The 22,430-nt window shown below is 45.6% G+C and overlaps 2 protein-coding genes across 11 annotated transcripts in view; one reads left to right on the top strand and one right to left on the bottom strand.

Moving 5' to 3' along the window:
* Window positions 1-326: 326 nt before the first annotated feature.
* Window positions 327-14,227, bottom strand: MPV17L (MPV17 mitochondrial inner membrane protein like). Of its 4 annotated transcripts, none has more exons than XM_083162564.1 (5): window positions 14,103-14,227; window positions 4,787-5,402; window positions 3,939-4,009; window positions 2,313-2,342; window positions 327-1,097 (listed from the first exon to the last, which is right to left on the bottom strand). In XM_083162564.1, exons 2-5 carry the CDS (start codon window positions 5,100-5,102, stop codon window positions 897-899), a joined length of 618 nt encoding a protein of 205 aa, XP_083018690.1. In that variant the 5' UTR covers window positions 5,103-5,402; window positions 14,103-14,227; the 3' UTR covers window positions 327-896. The 4 variants fall into 4 exon arrangements, with proteins under 4 accessions (XP_083018690.1, XP_083018691.1, XP_083018688.1 ...); XM_083162565.1 differs by lacking the exon at window positions 14,103-14,227 and adding an exon at window positions 14,040-14,059; XM_083162562.1 differs by lacking the exon at window positions 14,103-14,227 and adding an exon at window positions 13,314-13,493.
* Window positions 13,292-22,430, top strand: part of LOC146042515 (myosin-10-like) — a 191,511-nt gene continuing 182,372 nt past the window's right edge. For 3 of the 7 annotated variants that reach the window (XM_083162556.1, XM_083162558.1, XM_083162554.1), the window contains exon 1: window positions 13,292-13,785. The gene's annotated coding sequence lies outside the window, so the exon portion shown is untranslated. The remainder of the gene's footprint in view (window positions 13,786-22,430) is intronic. The other 4 variants (XM_083162559.1, XM_083162557.1, XM_083162561.1 and 1 more) reach the window with 2 other exon arrangements.

The following is a 22,430-nucleotide window of genomic DNA, read 5'->3' as shown; positions in this document are numbered from 1 at the left end:
CTGGTTCACTCGCAAAGGCAAATTCCTTCTCATATGGACAAAACCATGTGCACTGCAGGTGGGACAGGTGTAACTTGTGCAGAGAGAATTAGATTTGGGTGGGGTTTTACTTCAAAGTGAGATCTATATTGCAGTGTAAAAATAAAGCAGCCAGTATTTACTCTGCACAGAAACAAAATAACTCACCCAAATGTAATGCTCTCTGCACATGTTACATCTGCCCCACCTGCAGCGCACATGGTTTTGCAAGTGCGCCAAAATAAGAGCCCGGGTGTAATGTGAATGCGCACATATTAAACACACAGTGATAAAATCAATAATGCGCTTTAATTGTCTTTTTTTTATTTATTTTTATGGAATTATTTTCCTAAAACAGAAATTGAATGTTTTCCGCATACATCGCCTATAAAATACTGCAGTTGTAAAACGTAATGCACAATGAATGGATATTTCAGTGTATAGACATTCATAGTCGTTCAAAATTTGTTCCCAAAATACCCCCATAAGGACAATTGTCAGGTAGGAATGCCGGGATCTCCTGAGCAGGAGACGTTGTGCTCCACAGCAATGACACTACTTTGGCAACATGACATAAAAGTACATAGGGAACACCATATGCAGCAAGTAAGACGGCGATATCATCACTGGCGTATTAACACCACAGGTATTTTGTAGCCAATAGCACCATAAACACCAATTCCGCATTTTTTGGTGCTAAAACCAATACCGATCTTGACCTAAAGCATCGATCATATGCCGCAGTGCTCTATTCCCACATGAGGTTTCCAAACATACTGTACATGTGACAATCAAAGGTCAACCAGTGCAGACAGAAGGGGCCCAGCACTTCTGCAGAATCTGATGTGTCCTGCTGCAGAAAAGACCAGGTCAGCTTATTATTTGGTGGATTTCTTCTCTTCAATCTCGGGTTCAGCCGTCATTTTGCCACCGATGATGGGTAAAGTCTGCAGGAACCGCGTAGTGACCTCATCAACGTCTCGGTTACGTATATAGCAGAGAAATGTGGTCCACATAAAGGCGCAAACCCCAATGTAAGCAGTTCTGACAAGTGGTGGTATAAGGCTGAAATTTATGGTCTGTAAACATAGATACACAAAAGAGTCAAGAAAATGTAATATACCATAACACAATGCAGAATTTGCAGCTTATAAAGGAGAACTAAATCCCGGACTATCGGGGGAAATGTTTTACGGTCTGAGTTAGCTGGAGATTCCGGACGAACATTTTTTAAAGCCGCAATCATTTATAGGTATAGAAGATCGACAGGCCTTAGGTCGACACCTGAAATAGGTCAACATGGGCAAAGTCGACAGGGTCTGAAGGTTGAAACAAGCATTAGGTCGACAATGGGAAGGTCCACAGTCGGCATGAGTTTTTCAAGTTTTCTTTTAGCGGACATATGCTAACAGGCGGTATTTCATGCCCTACATCCACTACGGCGTGGTGGGAGAATAAAATAGTGTGCCAAGCGTAGTGAGGCACCGTGCCCGAAGCATGGAGAGTGAAGAGCGCCATACAAGGGGACACGGTACACTTGGACAGTGCCCATGTCGACTGTGTAGACCATGCATGTCTGCACTATGGCCCTCTAGATGTTGTGAAACTACAAGTCCCATCATGCCTTGCCACAGTTTGCTATTGCGGCCCCAACACGGGTCTAGGTGCGGTCTGAAAGAACCACCACGGGTCGAGCAACACTGGAGTTCAACCCTTGTAATGACCAGGGTTGAACACGGCTCCTACCTGTGTCAAGTGCAGTGTGAACCGGTGCCTGGGTCGAGCGACCCGGGTCCCGTTCACAGTATGGAGGAGGCAGCACTGTCAGCTCCAAGTGCTGCCTCCTCCCAACCCCCGGGGGACGCTTCGCCACTCAGCTCCGCCCCGTATGATGTTACCGACACGGCAATAAGCCGGGTCGGTGTTGGAGCTTTCAGACCGCATATGCCGTGTCACTCTGAGGACGGGACCCGTGTCCTAATCCCGGGTGCGACACGGCATATGCGGTCTGAAAACAGACACCACGGAACCTCAGCAATGCTTGGCTGAAGCGATTGATATTTAAATTGACTTATATCTGACTTATTCAGTGAACTTGAAGCAGGCATTGGCCGTTTTACTAAACCTTGGAAGAATCAAGTACAAGAAAGAGCCGAGCGCTGGCGAGTTACAGTGACACCTGCATTATCAATAAGCACTTTTCTGCTTAATTTATCAACATGGGCCTATCTACAGTATAACAATTACATATGTTCTGTTCCACCTCCAAAATTCCTGTTCAATGGGGGTCTTACCTGAAACACGGTCCAGCACAATACTCCCGTCTGTAACAAGGAAACAGAGAAGACAAAATATTTAATAATCTCATGATTTACAGTCAAAAGGTAGACAATGACGAAGTAAATTGCAAATGACAAGGTCAACATAGACAAAGAGTTGACACAAGCAAAAACGATGACGTGGAAATGGTCAACACGTGAAAATGTTGCATTAGGGTTTCTTTTGCTTTTTTTTGGTGTCAATTTGTAGATTTCAGTACACGAACCTCAAATTAGTGAACCACGTCCCCTCGCATGGCTCACCATGCTATGGGCAAGGTGCCTTGCTACACTTTACCAATTCCGAACGGATTCCACATGGATGGTAAAAGTATGAAAAAGTAAAATAAAAAGAGAATAATAAAAAAAAAATCATGTTGACCTTTTTAAATGTCGATGATTGCCATGACAACCATTTGACCAATGTTGACCTTTTGATTAGGTAAACCACATGCTTGTTGACCATATGGAGATGACCTATTGGCTGTCGACTTAGACACTGTTGTCCTATTGACCGGACACCTTACAAAACTTGTTTTTTAAATGACAAATTAATCGAACCCTAAAATAAAAAAAAACAGGTTTTTCAAGTTTTTGTTTAATTTCAATGCAGAACTTTAGACTGCAAGCTCCCACGAGCAGGGCCCTCTCCCTCATGTGCTTCTCTGACCCTCACTTATACCATCATCTCCTCCCCACTGTCTACAATGGCACCTAGCCCTTGGGTTCTGCCACTTATATCAGTTCTGCTGATACAACAATGAACTATATCTTTTCCCTGCAAGGCTGGTGCTAGAGTGTTTGGCTTTCCCCCATAAATTTGCAGGTATGGATCATTCAGTCTACCCAAGGTCGACACAGGAAGGTAGACAGGATCCTTAGGTCGACTGGTGGAATGCAGATGGTTGAAACGTATTTTTTTAGGCGTCTAAATCTAGACGTCTAGTTCTGGACACTGTCTAAGTGTACGGCGGCCCCTCGCATTGCTGCTACGCTCGCCATGATTTGGGCAAGGTGCTCGCTACACTATTCTATTTTCCCTCCATGCCCTAGTGGATGGTAGGGCATGAACTACCACCTGTTCTGGAACCACAGTGGGGAAAATAAAATAAAAAAAAAACCTGTGTCGACCATCCACCAGTTGACCTAAGGAGAGATAAAAGAAAAAAGCGTGGAACACTCTAAAGGTACACAATATATATTTATTTTGTGTACCTTGAGAGCGCCCCACACTTTTTTATTTTATCTCTCTTTTGTGCAATCGGGGGTTGGCAATCCCCCTCCGTGGTGGCTGCAGGGTAGCACAATACACCACCATATTCAATAGACAATTTATGTTTCTTGAGTCGACCTACAGCTCTTGTCGACCTTCCGGTGTCCACCTAAGTAGGGTCAACCTTTCTTGTGCCAACCCGACTGTATCTCTAAATTGCCCAGAGTGCATAGCAGTAAAGTTCCCCTTATTCAATTTATGCTACACAGTACACAAGTATACCTTATACACAAGTCACACAGCAGTGCCACGTATGCACATAATGCCCACTGTAGTAGTGCCCCACAGAATTCCCACAGTAGTAGTGCAGACAACAGACAACTCATTACCTTGTAAGTTGGCCAAAACTTCTCTTTTAAGTTTTTAAAAATGTCTTCCTCTCCATCCAGAAGGCTTAAACCTACAACATAGGACAGTTGTTAATAAACACAACATGAAACAGAACCATATCAATTGGATATTAGACATCAATTTGCAAATTAATTCTTAAAAAGGATTGTGCCAAATTTTGTTCCTCACAGTTATATATAAAATGTTGGGACGCGCTGAGCTATATAGCTACCACAGTAAGTGGAACATTGTGCAAAAAAACTGCATTAAAAATAGATCTATATTTATTGTAAAAAATAAATAAATGATGTGTGCTTCGGTGCCATTGTTTAAAAGCATATACTGTACGTTAGTAGATAAAGGTATAAAGGTGTACTATGGTCAAACCTTCTAGTAAAAAAGGGAAAATTTAAGTTGCACATAGCAACCAATCAGCTTAGACCAGCGGTTCTCAAACTGTGGGTCCTGACCCCAAAGAGTGTCCTGACCTTCTCAGAATGGGGTCGCGACTCCATGTTGCTGACCATCAGGCTGATGAATTTCCTAATCTCAGTCAGTGATTCAAGGAGTCTGAAAAATCTGTTGAGTTGTCTGTTATTTTAGGCTCCTCCCATCATTTTGTGCCTCCACAATGCTGCCATGTATGTGCTGTCTGCTGACTACACATGTGATGTGATGACCTTCTGCAGTAACTTGCTGGGGTCCTGTAATTATTTTTATTGTCTGATGGGGTCCCAGAGCAAAATAGTTTGAGGACCCCTGGCTTAGACCTATCATTTAGCTAATATATTCTAATACATTCTTCATGTTCTCTTTAAAAAAACACGCAGACAAAGCAATGTATTACCTGTGTAAAAAGCGCTGATTGTGATAGGCGCAGCCATTAGCTGATCACACGCAACTTTCCTTATGACGTTCCTTGCGGCAGACCCTGGAAACACTTGTTCTATGAATCTCAGCCAGAAGAAGTTAAAATTGGCATGAAAGCAGAATCCCACAATACCCACTTTCGCAGTCTGCTTAAAATCAATGGGCTCATTGGGTCCTTTCGAAAGTCGCTGCTGTACGATATCAGCTGTTGCAAACAGAGAGCCGTAAATAGACACATTGGTCACCCAGGGATGTCTCTTGGTGAATAGTAGAAGGCCCCGCATTGCTGTCATTCCCAGAAAGGTACAAAGAAAGTATCGCCGATGACAGAAATGTAGAGGTCCGAGCAGTATCCACACTCGCTCCTCGTCAGATTACAATTTCTTGTTTGGGAACAATCACAGCAGATTATTTTGATGTCAGTATTAAAGGATTAGGAATATTCACATCCACATTGGAGATCAAGAAAAAACACAGCCCTATTCAGTAAGAGTATAAACATATAAGCCCAAAAAACTAAAAACTGATGTAGGGCTTTGCAAGTCTTGAAAAAGCAGCGTTGTATACTTCTAGATTCAGAGATTTCTTCAGTCCTAAAATAAAAAATAAAAAAATGAATACATTTAAAACATGATCATTATTTGTGCCGTCAAAATCAGTGAACCGCATTAGATCTATAACGGGATACTTACTGTAACAGGGACATCCAGTAAATACAGTACTAATAGATAAATAGGCCATGTAGCATCACTAGTGTTATCAATGAACTTGGGGGTGGAATAATAGATCGACAATACAAAAGGTCAACAGTGTCTAAAGGTTGACGCAGTTTTTCTGGTTTCTTTGGCCGAAGTGTAGATTCTTTCCTGTTATCTAACTGCTTTTTAATACAAGCCCCGACTCTTTCAGCCTGGTGCTGGTTACGGCTGTGGGGGGGACCCCACGCCGTTTTTTTTTTAATAGGTAAAAGGGTGACTGCTACAATTATGCTCTAACCCAGCCCATTATGATAATTTTGGTCACATGTGACGTGTCAATAGCCCAAATCGAGACAGTGTGTACGGTGGTACAATCTTTTTATTGCGCCTGTTTGGACGTCGCAGGTAAAATTGTACAGGTGTGAACGCGCGTGTCGGCTGTTGTTTGTGGACGGTCCCACGGGAGTACGGTCGGCCGAACGGTTGCAAGAAATAGGGATTGTATAGATGTGTACCCAGCTAAAGAACCGTCGACCGACTGAGTATGGACGGTCAAGACAGTTTTTTGCAGTTTATCGTTCGTACGGGACAGCGTACATACATACTGTATACAATTGAACGGCTGTCCGACCCAGAACGGAAGAACGGCCCGACAATTGTATATATGCGTACCCAGCTTAAAAAAGTGTTGGGTCATCCAAGAATAGATAGCAGAGAGACAGTTGTACCCCTTTCAGACCGCACTTATTACCCAGTATTTTGCCGTTTTTTTACCGTTTCAAAACGGCAATATGTGCGGTCTGAAAGGTCCAGGGTGAATTTACCATTTTAAAATACCTGGTATTTTAAAACGGTAAAAAAGCAGGGTCCTACCTACTGTATTTCAGACCCGTTTTAGTTTTGCTGTCTTACGGGTCTGAAACGGTACCCAGGCTGCAGTGAGCACTATTGGTACCGCTGGAACCAGCGCAGTGCATATGTAATGAGCGGGACCACTCATTACATATGCACATATGTAATGAGCTGCTCATTACATATACACATATGTAATGAGCCGCTCATTACATATGCACATATGTAATGAGCGGCCCCGCTCATTAAATATGCACTGTGCTGGGTCTGCTCAGAGCGGGACCAGATGATGCTCAGACCCCCCTACCCTAGCCTTACCCTTCCAGCAGCCCGCAGTTTGTGACTGGAGTCCCGGGATTATCTCCTCCCTGCCTCTCATCATGCTGCTTCACACCGCAAACCTGCTTTAGACCCGGTATTTACATGCGGTGTGAAAGGGGTTAAACTTGCTCTGACCCGTTTTTAACAAACGTTTTAAATACCGGGTCCTAGCAGGTTTTGCGGTGTGAAAGCAGCATTGGAGATAGGAGTGAGGATAGAGGGAGGAAGATCAGGAAATTTCAGTGTTATCAGCATAGATGTGATAGTGGAAGTCGAGTGAGCAAATGAGCTCACCCAGAGAGGACATGTAGAGATAGAGAAGAAGAGGACCAAGAATAAAATGTTGGGGGACACCTACTATTAATGGAAGAGCAGCTGCAGTTGTGATTAAAGTATGCAAACCATGGCATTCCAAGATACCAAGTTGGTTGTTAGTTTCTGTCCAGGCTAAGTATGGCCTTCAATTTGAACAGTTAAAGGTTTGAGCTGCATGGAAGCTGTACAGCTAATATGCTAATGCAGCAGGGTGGGCCAGCGCATCTGTGAGGCCTTCTGTGGCTGGGAGTGGATAGAAGGGGGTGTGGGTGTGTTATTGGGTAGAGGGTGACATGTTGGTGAGGGTGTGTTAGGGGGTAGAATGTGGCTGGCTGGCGATGTGGGCATGTAAGGGGGGACACTTTTACAGGCCACTTTAAATCTCCACTTTTCCCATGACACCGGGGAAGGGCACTGTAATAGAATTAGAATAAAGCCACAGAGACAACTGCAGGAGAAGACACAAGTACAGATACCTCACATCTTCTAACTGATTTAGGTGGGACAGTCCAACTGGAAATCTCTCTCCATCCTCCGATTGGTTACTGTATTCCAAGAGTACTTTAACACGTGTTCACACTGCCAGTGTGAAGAACATGGGTTTTACCCAGCATTTATATCCCGGGACTGCAGCGCTGGACTCCCGTCCTCACTGCTAAGGCAAATTCCCGGGTGAAGCAGTTCTACCCAGTAATTTGCCTTTTAACATGGGGTTTTTTTTTTTAGTGTGAACGGATCAACCCGTGTCGGCATACCCGGGTCTCCAACCCAGGACTTTCTACACAGGTTGAACTGTTCACACTGGGAAGAAAAACCTTTGTTAAAAGGAAAATGACCAGGTCAACATGCTTGACCCGGTAATTTGCCTAGCAGTGAGAACGGGGTATAAGATGAAGGGTACTGGACCGTGGGCAGTTCTGCATATTTAAAGAGCTAATATTACCCTGAAATCACCCCTTTTTATCCCAATTCACCAACAGTAAAGTTGGCATGTAGGATGTACATACTCAGAAGGCCGCAAAACATACATATACCCTTTCTTTATATTGGGGGTGATTCAGGTTGGTTTGCAAAAGAAAACTCCTTTTTTAATGGACAAAACCGTGTGCACTGCAGGTGGGGCAAATGTAACCGTGTGCACTGCAGGTGGGGCAGATGTAACCGTGTGCACTGCAGGTGCAGAGAGAGTTACATTTGGGGGAGTTATTTTGTTTCTGTGCAGAGAAAAATACTGGCTGCTTTATTTTTACACTGCAATTTATATTTCAGTTTGAACACACCGCACCCAAATGTAACTCTTTTTGCACATGTTACATCTGCCCCACCTGCAGTGCACATGGTTTTGCCCATTAGAGAGAGATTTTGCTTTTGCAAGCCCTGTGTTTCAGAAAAGTCTCCCTGATATGGAATTTCCAATCTCCGCTGTGTGATCCCTTCAAGGATGTTCCCAAAGTTGAGGTATACACTGAGAGCAAGTATGGCCTAATGGTTAGTAAATCGTTCTTACCATTCACAAATTTGTCCCAGCAAATGTAGCAGTGTAGGTGGTAATGGAGATACACAAGCATAAGGGGAGCATTATGATTGGTTAGGACGTATGCATACACAATGCCTGGGGCAGCACTGTCAATACAACGCCACCATGGTGCATATTTACATGAACATCTCAACAAGTCTCATCAATTATCTCTGTGAACTTGCTTAAAAAATATTTGTACTGAATCTATTACCTGTAAGCAACAACAATCAATAACTACAGAAGTGTATCTACTAGTTGACACACCCAAAATAAATATTTACCCTGAAAACCAATAAATCCATAATAGAGGCATGTTATAAGCTGGTTTCACAATTTCAAAGGCTATGTAATTATAATTAGGCTCTATATTATAGTATGCATTACATAGACATAATCCACACAAGCAAATACGAGCTTGTTGTGACTGGTGCCACTGAGCTAAAGTATATTACTGCAAGGTAATTGTCCATAGCGCTTCCATGTCAATCTTCAATAGCTCCAGCAAAGCTTTTCAGAAGCCTGACATGGGAGCTTCCAGATAATGAGCCACTCTCATCTGTAGCTCAGCTTGGGAATGTTTGAACACCATGGGACCTGGGAGGCTGTAGAGTAACTGCATGATTGTTATTGTTATAGGAAAGATACATCAATCAGAAGTTGTTGGCGTGCTAGCATGGTTATGCGAGGAAGGATGATGGTGTCCCCAGCATTCCAGGTAGGGATGGCCATCGACCATCGATGATTATAAAGCATTGATGGTTTATGGCCGATGTCAAATAGTTTTGCCATTGAGGGGGGAGAACCAGATGGTTTCCTACCATTGATGTCAAGCTTAAACGAATAGTTCTGTTTTCTTTTTCCTCAAAGGGCATAGCTCCACCCCTGACACCTGTGAAGCCCCGCCCACATATTCTGATTGGCCCACAGGCTAATCAGTCAAAGAAAACGGATGACCATCAATAGGTAAAAACATCAATGGTCATCCATTGCATATTTATAAAGCATCAATAGCCAGTTGCACTTTTGACATCGATGGCATACATCGATGCAAAGGCAATGATGGCTATCCCTAATTCCAGGTGTCAGAGCTTGTAATCCCATATCTCATATTAGCCGACTATCGTTAACAATACGCGCAATATCGTTAATATTTTGATGCATATCGGCTAATGTGAACACACTATACAGCTTAGGATGCGCACTGCCACTTGTCATAAATGACCCCCTTTGCCATCTGTACATGCAATCAAATCCTAACTATGGGGGTTATTCAGACCTGATCACATGGCTGCAAATTGGTAGCACAAGCAATTATCGTAAAAGACTACGATGGATCGTAGCACGCATGCGCAAGGCCGTCCTGTGATAAAAAACTGCTACCTTTTTAATCACTGGCCGTATGCATGTTGATTGACAGGAAGCCAGTGTCTGTGGTTGGTAACTGGACGTTTTCTGAGAGTATCAGGGAAAATGCCCAAGCATTTGAGGGGAAGTCTTGTGATGTCAGCTCCGTTCCCAATCAGCCTGTTTCTAGCACAGCTGCCAAGTAAAGCTAGGTACACATATATACAATCGTCGGGCCATTCTTCCAATCTGGGGGCAAACGGCCGTTCGATTGTATAGGTGTGTACGCTGTCCCAATTGCTGCTGTGCGATCGATAAACGGCCAAAAACGCTCTTGGCCGTCCAGGGTCGGTCGGTCGAAGGTTCTTTGCTGCTTAATATTTCATCCGACAGGACGGCTCCACATCGGAACAAAAGTGAAGTGTGTATGCATGTTCGATCGATATGCTTGACAGTTTGACAAAGCACGGTGGTATGCTGCATTATGAGAGACCCTGTAACCCTTTGCCTGCTGTTTTAACTAATGTGTGTTTAATGCCTCACTGCCCAACACTGCTGTTTTAACTAATGTGTGTTTAATGCCTCACTGCCCAACACTTTAGAGGCATCACTTTAAGACATTAATCAATGTTGAAGTTTTAATAGAGTGTGCTGGAAGCTCTTTGCAGGGCACCATAACACACTATTAAAACTTCAACATTGATTAATGTCTTAAAGTGATGCCTCTAAAGTGTTGGGCAGTGAGGCATTAAACACACATTAGTTAAAACAGCAGGCAAAGGGTTACAGGGTCTCTCATATACTTCTTCTTGCGATTGTTTGGACGGGAGTACATCGGACGTCGCAAGTAAAATTGTAAAATTGTACATATGTGTACGCGCAGAACGGTCGAATGTTTTGGACGGTCGAACGAACGGTCGCAAGAAAAATGAAATTGTACATATGTGTACCCAGCTTAAGTCCTGGGCTTATGTTCAGACTGCATACACTGAATTAATCATTCGATGGTGCGTGACTTGCAGCTTGATTAGCAGTAATCAGTTATTCCGTAGGTAGCATGCGGTAACAACAGCCACAGTGGCAGCAGCTATGACTACAATGTGCTGTAGCTACTCAGGGTCAGGGCTACTATTGACCATGGAAACAACAGCAGGCAGCGGCTTAACTATAGCACCGCAGCCACCGCGGGGGGGGGGGCGCTGTGCATGTGGGGGCGCCGGGGGCTGCGGTGCTATAGTTAACCCCCCCCCCCCAATCCCCTGCAGACTTACCTATCTCGCTGGTCCCGGCAGCTCCGTTCTTCTGCTGAGGACCACCACAAAATGGCCGCCCCCATATAGCACACAGTTCTCTGAAACTGTCTGCTGTATGGGGGTGGCCATTTTGTGGTGGTCCTCAGCAGAAGAACGGAGCCGCCGGGACCAGCGCGATAGGTAAGGCTGTGGGGGATTGGGGGGGTGGGGGGGTTTGCATAGGCGGCAGGGCAGGGGGGTAGGGGTGCTTGGCGGGGAGCGGCGGCGAGGGGGGGCACCCCCCCCCCCCTAACGGAGGGGGGGCACCAAAAACGTAGCTATGCCACTGACAGCAGGGCATGTGTACAATTTAAAGCATACTTTGGCATCTTGCACGTGCCACTACCACTGGTGTGGAAGGGGCTATGGATCATTAGGTCTGCAGCAGTTAGGTCAACAAGCATTGGGTCGACATCAGGGCCGGATTTCCCACTAGGCCCGTGAGGCACGGGCCTATGGGCGGCACCTGCTGAGGGTGGCAAGTGGTGGCGTGTTTATTTAATTTATTTAGTTTTTATACACTGTTGCACCGCTCAGCTGTGAACACCCGGCGCCAGATAGAGCAGCCCTGTAATGTCAGATATAGGACTAGCTTTGAGCTTCCGGCGCTGGGGATTAAGTGCCGCTGAAGACCGGTGCCGGAGAGAGGCAGCCCCAGTGGCGGATTGTGAAAATTTTAATTTATTATAATAAAGCTATGTGTCCCGCGGGGCAGCCACCGTCATCTGTCTTTAGGTGACAGGACGATAGGAGGCCCCCCTTGTGTGGAGAAGTCAGTGTGTGAGAGCCGCTGACAGAGTTTCAGCTATCTGAGCAGCCAACAGTCTCCTTCCATGCCCGCAGCTTGCTGTCACCGATACAATGACGCGGTTTAACAAAACTATAGAATATAATAATAAGGTGAGCCAGGGGTGCGGGCCCTGAAGCATTAGAGGAGTGCTGGGCTTTGGACCAGGGGCAGTAGGAGAGGCTGGGACCATGTGTCTCCAGTCTGACTGCTATGGGCTCCCCCACTGTGTAAGAAATATACTGTGTGTACATAATATATATATATATATATATATATATATATATATATATATATATTTAAAGTGCTGCTGACCACTGCATGTTTTATCATTGTGCCACTTGTGAAGGGGCTCACTGGGTTGGAGGTATCTGCTCACTCTGCTGTTCTAGGTGGGGGCATACTCACTGCCCTCCATCGCAATGCTAACCACATCCCAGCTGCTCCATCAGTAAGGGGTATGTGTTTGCTACACTCCTCGAGGGCAGCAGCTCACTGGGAATGGGAATGTGCTCACTGCATTTTGCAGTACAGATGGAGTAGTGGTTACCATTACTGCTTTTTCTCTTTTATCTCCCACCCAAAAAATATGGCGCCTAGGGGCGGTATGACACTTAAATCCGGCCCTGGTCGACATGCAGAAAGGTCAATATGGGTGTAGGTCTACAAAAGCATTAGGTCGACAGTCAAAAGGTTTACATGGGGTTTATCACTGTTTTATAAACAAATGTGGACAACAGTCGCCTTGGACACTGAAACGTAGCACTGCGTCCCCTCGCATGGCTCCACTACCGCCTGTCTGAACGTCGGCTAAAAAAACAGTGAAAAACCTCATGTCGACCTTTTGACTGTCAACATAATGTTTGTGTCGACCTAATGACATGTCGACCTAGACCCATGTCAACCTAATGGTGTCGACCTAATGACCGTATCCCGTGGAAGGGTGATGATAAGAAAGCGCCCATCATGGACTGTGACTGTAGCCAGGACTCTAGTAGCAGGCCATGCAGCCACCCATAATCACACTGTACGTGACATGTGAGCAGCAGCAGTACAATGACAGCATTATCCGTATCACTGTGCCTAGGCTGCAGTGCACACATACTGTACACACAGTGCTTCATTCACAGCTCACAGGCCACGCCCACACGCGCAGACACGCCCTGGCCTACTGTAACGCCGGCCACCAGCTCTTAGAGTGGGCGAGGTTTATACTCCGTGCTGTCACATGATTGGACAGGAATGATGGGCGTAAGCAGTAGCCCGGCTGTCGGCTTATTGCGTACCCGCCCCCCAATGCCTTCTACCGTGTCACAGACCACCTGTGTCCCCTGCCCTCAGCACACAGTCCGCCCTCCCACAGACAGTCCTCGTACCTCAGCACGCTCTCTAGATGCCGACACCGCGGCCTCAATGCTCGCCCCGCCTCACCGTACAAGCAGCAGCGCAGCGTCCTCCAGTACCCGGTCCAGCCGCTGTCACCTCTCTCATGCCGCAATCCCGTGCCACCTTCACTCCTCTCATTGGTTACTAGTCACGCCCATCATCTCACCGTGCCGTGCGATTGGCCAGAATGGTTGTCCCTCCCCGGGACGCACGGGTTCCCTGGTAACGGGCTGCTGTGTGTAGCTTCGTCTCTCTGCCAGCAGGGGCCGCGCTGGGCACGGGGTAGCAGCGACATCAGCACCCTCCTGCCCCCCTCCTCTCCCCCGTTCCCAGCCACACGCAGCAATGCCCCGCTGCTGCCCACTACTGCAGGCGCTCTCCGTGCCCGTATAAACCGGCAGCTGTACCTCCTCCATCAGCAACCTCCTACCCAGTCCCAACAGGAGCCTGTGCAGTGAGCAGGTAACTCTCCCTGGCTGATGGGGATTATATGTAGCTGCATGCCTGTCACTGACTGCACTCTGCCTGCTGCATTTATATATATATATATATATATATACATACACACACACACACACACACACACACACACACAGTGTACCTATATAACAGTGCATGCAGGTGATAGATTAGGGCTGAGCCCCTGGTGCATCTGCTTCTCAGCTGTGCAGCAGATAGTACAGCTGCAGATTTCCTGTAATGATGCAATATGTTACCTGTGACTGCATAGTGATGTGTAGGTGGCACAGCTGGCAGTGCCCTGATGGCAGTACTCGTACCTTTGTCACACTGGTGGCAGCTGCTCTGTGCTCCTGTAACCAGGCCTCAGCCATTCTGCTGCAGATTCCAGAGCATGTCATGAGTGAGTGCAGCTTTCACCCACACAGGGAGTGGGACACAGAGCCCTGTCATCTCTCTGGCATCAGGCTGCCATGTCCTGGAAAGTCCATGAGAAGAAAGTACTATTCACTTTATGCTGCTGCAGCTGACATCAGCCGGCAGGATAGAAAATAGTCGCTCTGCAGTATTTGTTTTATTTAATATTTGGTCTTTTTTTTTTTTAAATGTCATGTCATCATCTTATGTACTATGAGATTGAGACTTTGAGATGGTCTCAAACTGGCTTTGTCTATGTGATGTTGCGGGCGACTTGCTTTACTGCTTTATACTAATGCCAAGTTCTCACCCCAAGGCCCCCATGTCTCTACAACAGATTAGATATGGCAAAGATCCAATTCCAACCAACTCAGAATCGGGCAGAGTTATGCAGAATTGCATATATTCTCCTGCACTGTATGTGTAAAAGTGCTGGTTGCGTCTCTGAGGGTCCAGCTTGACTATAGTATATGCTCCATTCTTTGAAACAAGTTTGGGACTGTTGACAATTTTTTTCTCCCAGTGCTCTAAATAAAGTTGTTCTGTTGCTTTGCAGATAATGCATCCCCTCATGTCCTGCCTTTTGTTGTGTTTATAATAATGCATCCGGTAGATACAAATGAAAATGTGTGGTTTTTGTTTGTTCAATAAACATATGTATTTAAGCAGTAGTTCTAAAATTAGAAGCTTTCACCATTACACAAAGTCAGTTGCTTCAGATGTAGAAGATGTTCACTTATACCTCTTTTACACCAAAGCAATAACCCAAGTTGTCGCCAAGTCAACCCAGGTCAGTGCTTGGTGTAAATGGAATGAAAGAAAATAACCGGGAAGTTTTCCGGCTTGAACACGGGTGAGACCCAGATTCAGGGGCAGTGTAAAAAGGTAACCCGGATCATCCAACCCAGGACTCTTTTACACCAATGGGAGAGACCCTACCTCCCGACTGCATTGTCCTGTGGTCCATCTGGAGGTTGGTCACTGTGTGCGTGTACATGTGGTAGGGAATGTAGATTGTAATTCAGATGTTGTTTACAGCCTCCGCAGCTGTAGTAAGCAGACAGCAGCAGAGCATCATCCGTTCATCTCACGGGTGGAGACTGGGGGCGCACTGAGCTTGGAGGCGTTCTAGCAGCTTTCCTGCTAGACTTGCCCCCAGCATGTTGGTTGGCATCCTAGGGGTCCTGGCTGGCAGGTTTCCCGGCACTTGGAGATTATTTCATCTCCAAGTCTCCGTCTCTGCCAGACATTTTGCCGGGAGGGGACGTGGTGTAAAAGGGATCAAACGCCGTGTCCAAAACTAAGGTGCGACCAGGTGTTTTGCTGTAAAAGGCGTATAAATGCGGATAATTCAGATGTTCTATTGTGCTCCGTTGCAACATATTGCACATCAGTTCAGATGGTGGCAATGTAATTGGTTGTTTGGGCGCTGGGTGCCTTATACTTTTGCTGTAACCCAAATATCCACTCAAAACACATGTATCTAAAAGAAAAAATTCCAAAATACAACCATACCTTACACAAGACACAGAAAAATTTGGTTCCATGTTCTCATCTCCTGCTATCGCAGTAGTCTTCTTAAGCCCCATACACACTAGGATGATATTGTTCCCAATACCACTCAGAAAGGGCTTTCTGGGCAATATAGTGTGTACGCTCCCTGTCATTAACGATGCACGCTCCTGCGCGACATTAACGACCCACTCCCTCGCCCAATCATGCCTGGACAAGGGAGGTCATAGTTCACAACGCCCATGCTGAAGCTGCAGCACGTCCATTGCTCCCCCTGCCGTTACTCACCTTGGAGCAGGCATCAGTGGGTATGCACTTGCCGATGCCTGACCCCCCTGGGCCAAGTCCTCAACACCATCAATACCGGGGACCAGTACTAGACTCTGACCACTACAATCCATCTTGATTGCAGCTGCAAGGCTAATCTTCCTCGTTAGATCCAGTCCGTCAGTCCCTCCAGTGGTTACTTGTATTCTTTAGTATTCAGTATTAAATACTTGTACTCACACACAAGGCAATTAACCAAGCTACCCCAACTTACATCTTTTTAACTATCTCAAAATAGCCCAGGTGTAATGTGAAAGCGCTGGACCCAGGATCTCCGACCTGGCATTGCGATGTGAAAGGGGTAGTAGCATGATTACAATAAGTAGAATTATTAGTATTAATAATACAAGAATTATATTTATCAGTTGAAAATATCTAATTTGTATGATTCTAATAATTGTTATACTCAAAACTTTGGAGTCTGCTGAAGTATGACAAGTGCTGCTCTACATACCCTTAGCAGGTGTCACTGTGATGCTTAGTCTGGGTGTGGTATGATGGCCCGGCAGGTGGGATTGTGACAGCCAGTATTCCGGCATTGGAAACCCAAGCGCCGATACTCTGACAGGGTGACGAGCGCAAAGAAGCCGCGCTGCGGGCTCAGTGGCTCGCTGCTCTAGCGGCAGGTTTTATTCTCCCTCTATGGGAGAATAGCCCCTGTCAGTCGGGATCCCAACTGTCGGGCATTTTAACAGTTGGGATTCCGATGTTGGTACAGATGGAGCAGCTCTCCTGGTGATAGAATTGCCATCTGCCACCATTCGGCAGCCGCCAGAAGGGGGCGCGTGCGCAAGAGACGCTCATGCGCCCCATTCTGATGGAGCCCGCCGCCTCCCCGCTGCTCTCCCGTAGTTGCTCAAGAGGAGATGGGCAGGGATTCTACGCCTCTGCCAGCCTGTGCCAGCTCAAGGAATCTGGCGATTCCCTGAGCTGGCTGAGAGTCACTCCATCTGTATACTGACCATCTGGATCGTGACTGTCAGGCCATCACCTGGCACCGTCTCTGCCTACCCTGAGTGGATGTCACTGCTTAATAGTCTTATTTCAATAATAGTGCTTGACTCCTACAAAAGGTAATCAAATATTTGATTTTTACTTTTTTATTTGTTTCTGTAAACAATGTATTATTGTTTTTCTATGAGACCATACTCAAACAAAGTGCATCTAAAGGCTCCCTTACACTACGCAACTTTGCCTATATTTTGCAGCTGTGCTACACTGACATTTATGCACATCTGCAATTGCTTGCTTTCCAGTCTAGAAAATGCAATGATGATAAAAGGGAATCCTTTATTCGATTGCCTATAAAGCATTTGCTTGTAGTGGTCAGTGTTGACATTTGTGAAATATGTAATTAATTCAATTTTATTTCATCATAAAGCCAGAATTGTTTTATGATTTGCAAGCTCCAGGGGTTTCATTCTCGGTGCCATGGGGGATTACCCGCTCGTTGCCAGACACTAGAGGTACAGTATGGCAGTACCCCTAGTGCCTGTCTCCACAAAGGCGGCAGCCATTTTTGGAGAGGCCATCTCCTTACACTCTTCACTCTTACCAGACACATGCAGGCAGCCGGGAAGTCTCAGTTTTGCGGCTGGAGGAGGCGGCGGAGGCAAAACCCCCAGTGGGCGTGCCTATGATTGGGATCGAATCGGGTGCTACATAGCAAGGTACGATTTTTACTATGTGCTATGCGATTTTCACTATATAGTCAAAATCGATAGTGCAAATGTCTGGACACACCATAAGAGGGATCATAATAAATAAATGGACACCTAAGGATCTTTGTCATTCAGGCTTTAGTGACAGGTATGCGATCACCAGGGAAGTGATGCCTGTGTGTGGCCACCTGTAGCATTCACAGACAGATGTTAGAGTTTCGTTGTCATCGCTGTGTGTTTACATTTGCTGCGTAGCCTGAATGCGAGCTATTGTTCTCTCTTATCAGTCATTTCCGGAAAAAAAGAGACTGGATGCTGTATCTTTAAGTGAGATTAGTGAGTCGTCTCAACAATGAGAACTTGATCTTTAATGATACTCCAGCCAAATATTGATGTATTCCTATTTGTTCTAAGCTTTCTTCTTAATTCTAAAATCTATTTGTTTCCCAAATAGCAGGGCGCAGGTTCTACACTTCCCAGGAGGATGACTTGGAATAGTTGCAATTCAATATGAATTCATTTGTTGAGCAGCCCATGCATCCATATGGCAATTTTTCATGTTCCCCCGTCCAATTTGCCAATTGATGGGTGATGAGCAAAATCAATGTGCTAAATGTAATAACCTAGGAGAAGCAGGAAGTGCGGAATTATGTGCTAGCCATGCCGGATTTTTAAAGAGGCAATCAAGTACCATGTTGGTTTTGCTGAGTAAATGATGGCCGATTTAAAAATCTTGCCATACTCACATGAAGTCCCGCGCTTCCTGCATCTCACAATTCAATTCAAATTTGTTGCACTTTTTTTTTATCACAATCTACAGCACAACACAGTATTCTGCTGCTATTTTAGGTCTTTTAAATTAGTTTTCCTTTTACAAATGATACTTCATCCTTCTGCGTGATTGTATGCAGAAGATAATTCAATTAGCCGCAATAATGCCATCATTTAGGGCCTGATTCTAATTGGTTTGTTCCCCGGCGTGCTCACACCAGGGACCGTTATTGAGCTTCTGCGCATACGCATATTCGGATATGTGCAGGGCTGCTGTGCGGGTGCCTCGGCAACTTGCACAGTGACAAAGTTGTTCGAACGGGGGGGGGACAGATGATCGAATGATTTCGGCCCTGTACGCTATCCTGCAAATGGATGTTTATGGATAGCAAACATTGGCAAAGCGGTGGGGATGTCGCTGCGTAGCGAGTCAACCAGAATCACCCCCTTTAGTGAAATCTGACTTTTTGTGGACAGCGAAAGGCGGCTTATCACAGGTTTGTGCATTCCCACAATTTGCCCTATTCAATTGCAAACTTGCGACCCCGGGATTCTAGTGATTGTTCTTGCTGTCACAACCAGAGAAAGGTGTAGGTGAAAATCACACAACACCCACTAACACAATCATATCCCCACTATCCACGTCATACCCCCATTATCCACGTGGGCGTGGAGTTAATTTTATAAAGTGTGGCCAGCGCAGCGAGCCACCGAGCCCAAAGCGTGGCACTCACGGCCGCCATGACAGTCCTCCCCGGCGGCAGCAATGTACGCAATTAGCGTAGTGCCGCTGGGGGAGCAGGGAAACCATGTGATGCTTCCCAAGCGGTGACTACACTGAATGACGTCCATTGCTGCCGCCCAAGGACGAGTCTCAGCACCACCACCTGTATCTCCCCCCTCCGCTGCTGAAGCCCCACCGCCCGCCGCCCGTCCTTCATCCCGAAGAGGCCGCCTGCACGCAATAAGTCAAGCCCGCTGCACGCAGTAAGTCCCCACATATTAGCAGGGCGCCCGGCAATGGCTACGTTGTCAGCACCCGGCTAATACATAAGTACCGAATTTTGGATAAGGGATTATTCCATATTTTGGAATATTTTTATATTTTAATGAGGTATCTTGAATCTACAGTATGTTGTATAAACACATCAAACACATGAAATAAATTTTGTGCATGAAACATGGTTTTAAAACATGAAACAAAGTTTGTATACAATCTCAGACACTGACTTTGAATGCTAAGCAATCATGTCCTTGCACATATTTAATGCCAGTTACAAATAATTTCCCAGTAGTGCCAGTTACAGATGTGCCCAGTAGGTTTTTAGCAAAAAATAAAAGTACATTTTGGAGACTATGGTTTTTGGAATAATTTGGATAAGGGATACTCAACCTGTATTGTGTCAAATGTGCACCGTGCATTTTGAACAAGATTGCATCGCATCTAGTTCAAAACACATGCAATGGGCTAAAGCAGTACCCGTTTTGATCTAGATGCGATGCAATCTAGTACAAACAGTACGCGCAGCACATGCTTTTAGTGCTATGCGATGCGTGCCTTGCGAAGCAGGACCGCTCCGTGTATGTGCACCTTTATATGCATTTACCTAAACAAGTTGACAAAAATAAAGCAAGTGTTTTTCAGCAAAATAAGTGCTCTAAATAAATAAGAGGTATATAAAAATGAGTATACATTTGGGTCATTTTAAGCCACTTAAAAAAAAAAAAAAACGTACTCACACCAACTTATAACACTTGTCTAAAGTCGAAAGTGCTTAAGATCGACATGCAAAAACAGGTTGACATAAGTGGTCAAGACTAATGGTCAGCACATGTTTATTCAGTTTTTTGGGACCATGTATATTTCATGGGGTGTGGGTTTTTAGGTCTACAACAACTAGGTCAACAAGCATTGGGTCGACACCACTAGTTTGACAGCCAGCAAGGTCGACATGGGTCTAGGGTCGACATGGATCTAGGTCGACATGGGCAAGGTCGACAGTCAAAAGGTCAACATGGGTTTTTTTCAGTTTTTTTACCCAAATGTCAACACAGTCGACATGGACACAGTTTGAAGTGCACCACATCCCCTCGCAATGCTCGCAATGCTTTGGGCACTATTTTATTCTCCCACCATGCCCTAGTGGATGGTAGGGCATGAAATGCCACCTGTCAGCATATGTCGGCTCAAAAAACAGTGGAAAACCCCATGTCGACCTTTTGACTGCCAACCATGTCCATGTCGACCAAATGCTTGTGTCGACATTGACCCATGTCGATGTAAACCCATATCGACCTTGTTGCCTTGTCGACCTAGTGGTGTCGACCCAATGATTGTCGACCTAGTTGCTGTAGACCTACTGACCGTATCCCATTTCATGTTATGTGACCACCATCACAACAAATACAGTATTTACCCTTGCAGGTTTGCTTCACTTGCCATGCTTCAGGCAAGGATACTGTTCCTAATAGATGTCCATGTCTATGGTGCATCAAGCAAATGTTGCGAAAACTTGAAAAGGTACTTGTTTCCTAGCACGGCCACAATCGTTGGGATCGTGTACCTTTAAGTTAAGGTACACGATCCCCGCGATGGACCCGATTTCCTTTGAAATCAGGTCCATTTTGCCGGCAAAGGAAAAATCGGGGGCATCGCGTCGGTCGGGACCATTACCATTGGTCCCGACGCGGCCGACGCGATGCCCCCGATTTTGCCATAGGCTTCAATGTTAAAATATTTTTTAACATTGAAATCGGGAGCATCGCGTCGGTCTTGTGCCATTATAATGGCACAAGATGAGATGGACTTGATTAAGTCCATCTCACATAGGAAAAAATGTGAAATGGGCCAATATGACCAATTTCACATTATATATGGCCCCGTCGTCACCCCACGATAGACGCCAACCCGAAGCGTGGCGAGCGGCGGCGGTGCGCGTCCTCCGACCTTTTCATTCCCCTACTATCCACGTCGGCGTGGAGTTGAGAATATATAGTGTGGCGAGCGCACGCGTATACCTGTGAAGTTATACGCGTCCCCTCGAGGGGCTCGCTACGCTCGCCATGCTTCGGGTTTGGTGGCTCGCTGCGCTCACCACACTATATATTCTCAACTCCATGCCGACGTGGATAGTAGGGGAATGAAAAGGTCGGAGGACGCGCACCGCCGCCCAACGCGGGCTCGCTGCGCTCGCCACACTTCGGGTTGGCGTCTATCGTGGGGTGGGGTTTACGGAGCAAAATTTGGGGGTCAAGGGAATGTTTTACATTAAATCCAATGTAAAATCGGGTCCCAGGGACCCTATTCACATTTGATTCAATTAAAAAATCGGGTCGGTCGCGTCGATCGCATCGCATGCGACCAAATCGCATGCGATGCGATCGGCACGCTTTTTCCGACACGACCACCCCGATGGAAATCGGGGTGGCCGTGCTAGGAAACAAGTACCCTTGAAAATTTAAAATGTGTCAACCTTAAGCACTGATGCCCCTTTATGTATAATAATATGTGCAATAAATGATTGTGGTCTGTTCTTACCCAGTTTTCTTTTATCTGTTGTTTGCAATTGTAAAGTGCAATGGAATAAGCTGTGCTATATAAGAAACTGTAAATACGTACGTATGTACATACATACATACATACATACATACATACATACATACATAGTGCACTAACATGACATTAAAATACCACTGTATTTAAAATACAGCATTTTCAAAAGTAGGTGTTCACTAACTGATCTAGACATTATATAGAACTGTAAATCAAATCAAATCAAAACATTAATATGCACTTGACAAAACATTTCATATGCAACAGTAAAAGTTTCTGTGCAGAAGAAATAGCAGACACCTACAGTATATCATGTTTTGGCTTTTCAACTTTTCCTCTGGCACATACTGTAGCAGCCACTGCATTGCATGTTTGACCTTACACTGTGTTTGACCATAGAGGTCACA

Source organism: Crinia signifera, chromosome 19 (genome assembly GCF_055691185.1).
Source record: "Crinia signifera chromosome 19, ASM5569118v1, whole genome shotgun sequence".
Lineage (NCBI taxonomy): Eukaryota > Metazoa > Chordata > Amphibia > Anura > Myobatrachidae > Crinia > Crinia signifera.
This window is presented reverse-complemented; position numbering and strand designations above follow the sequence as displayed.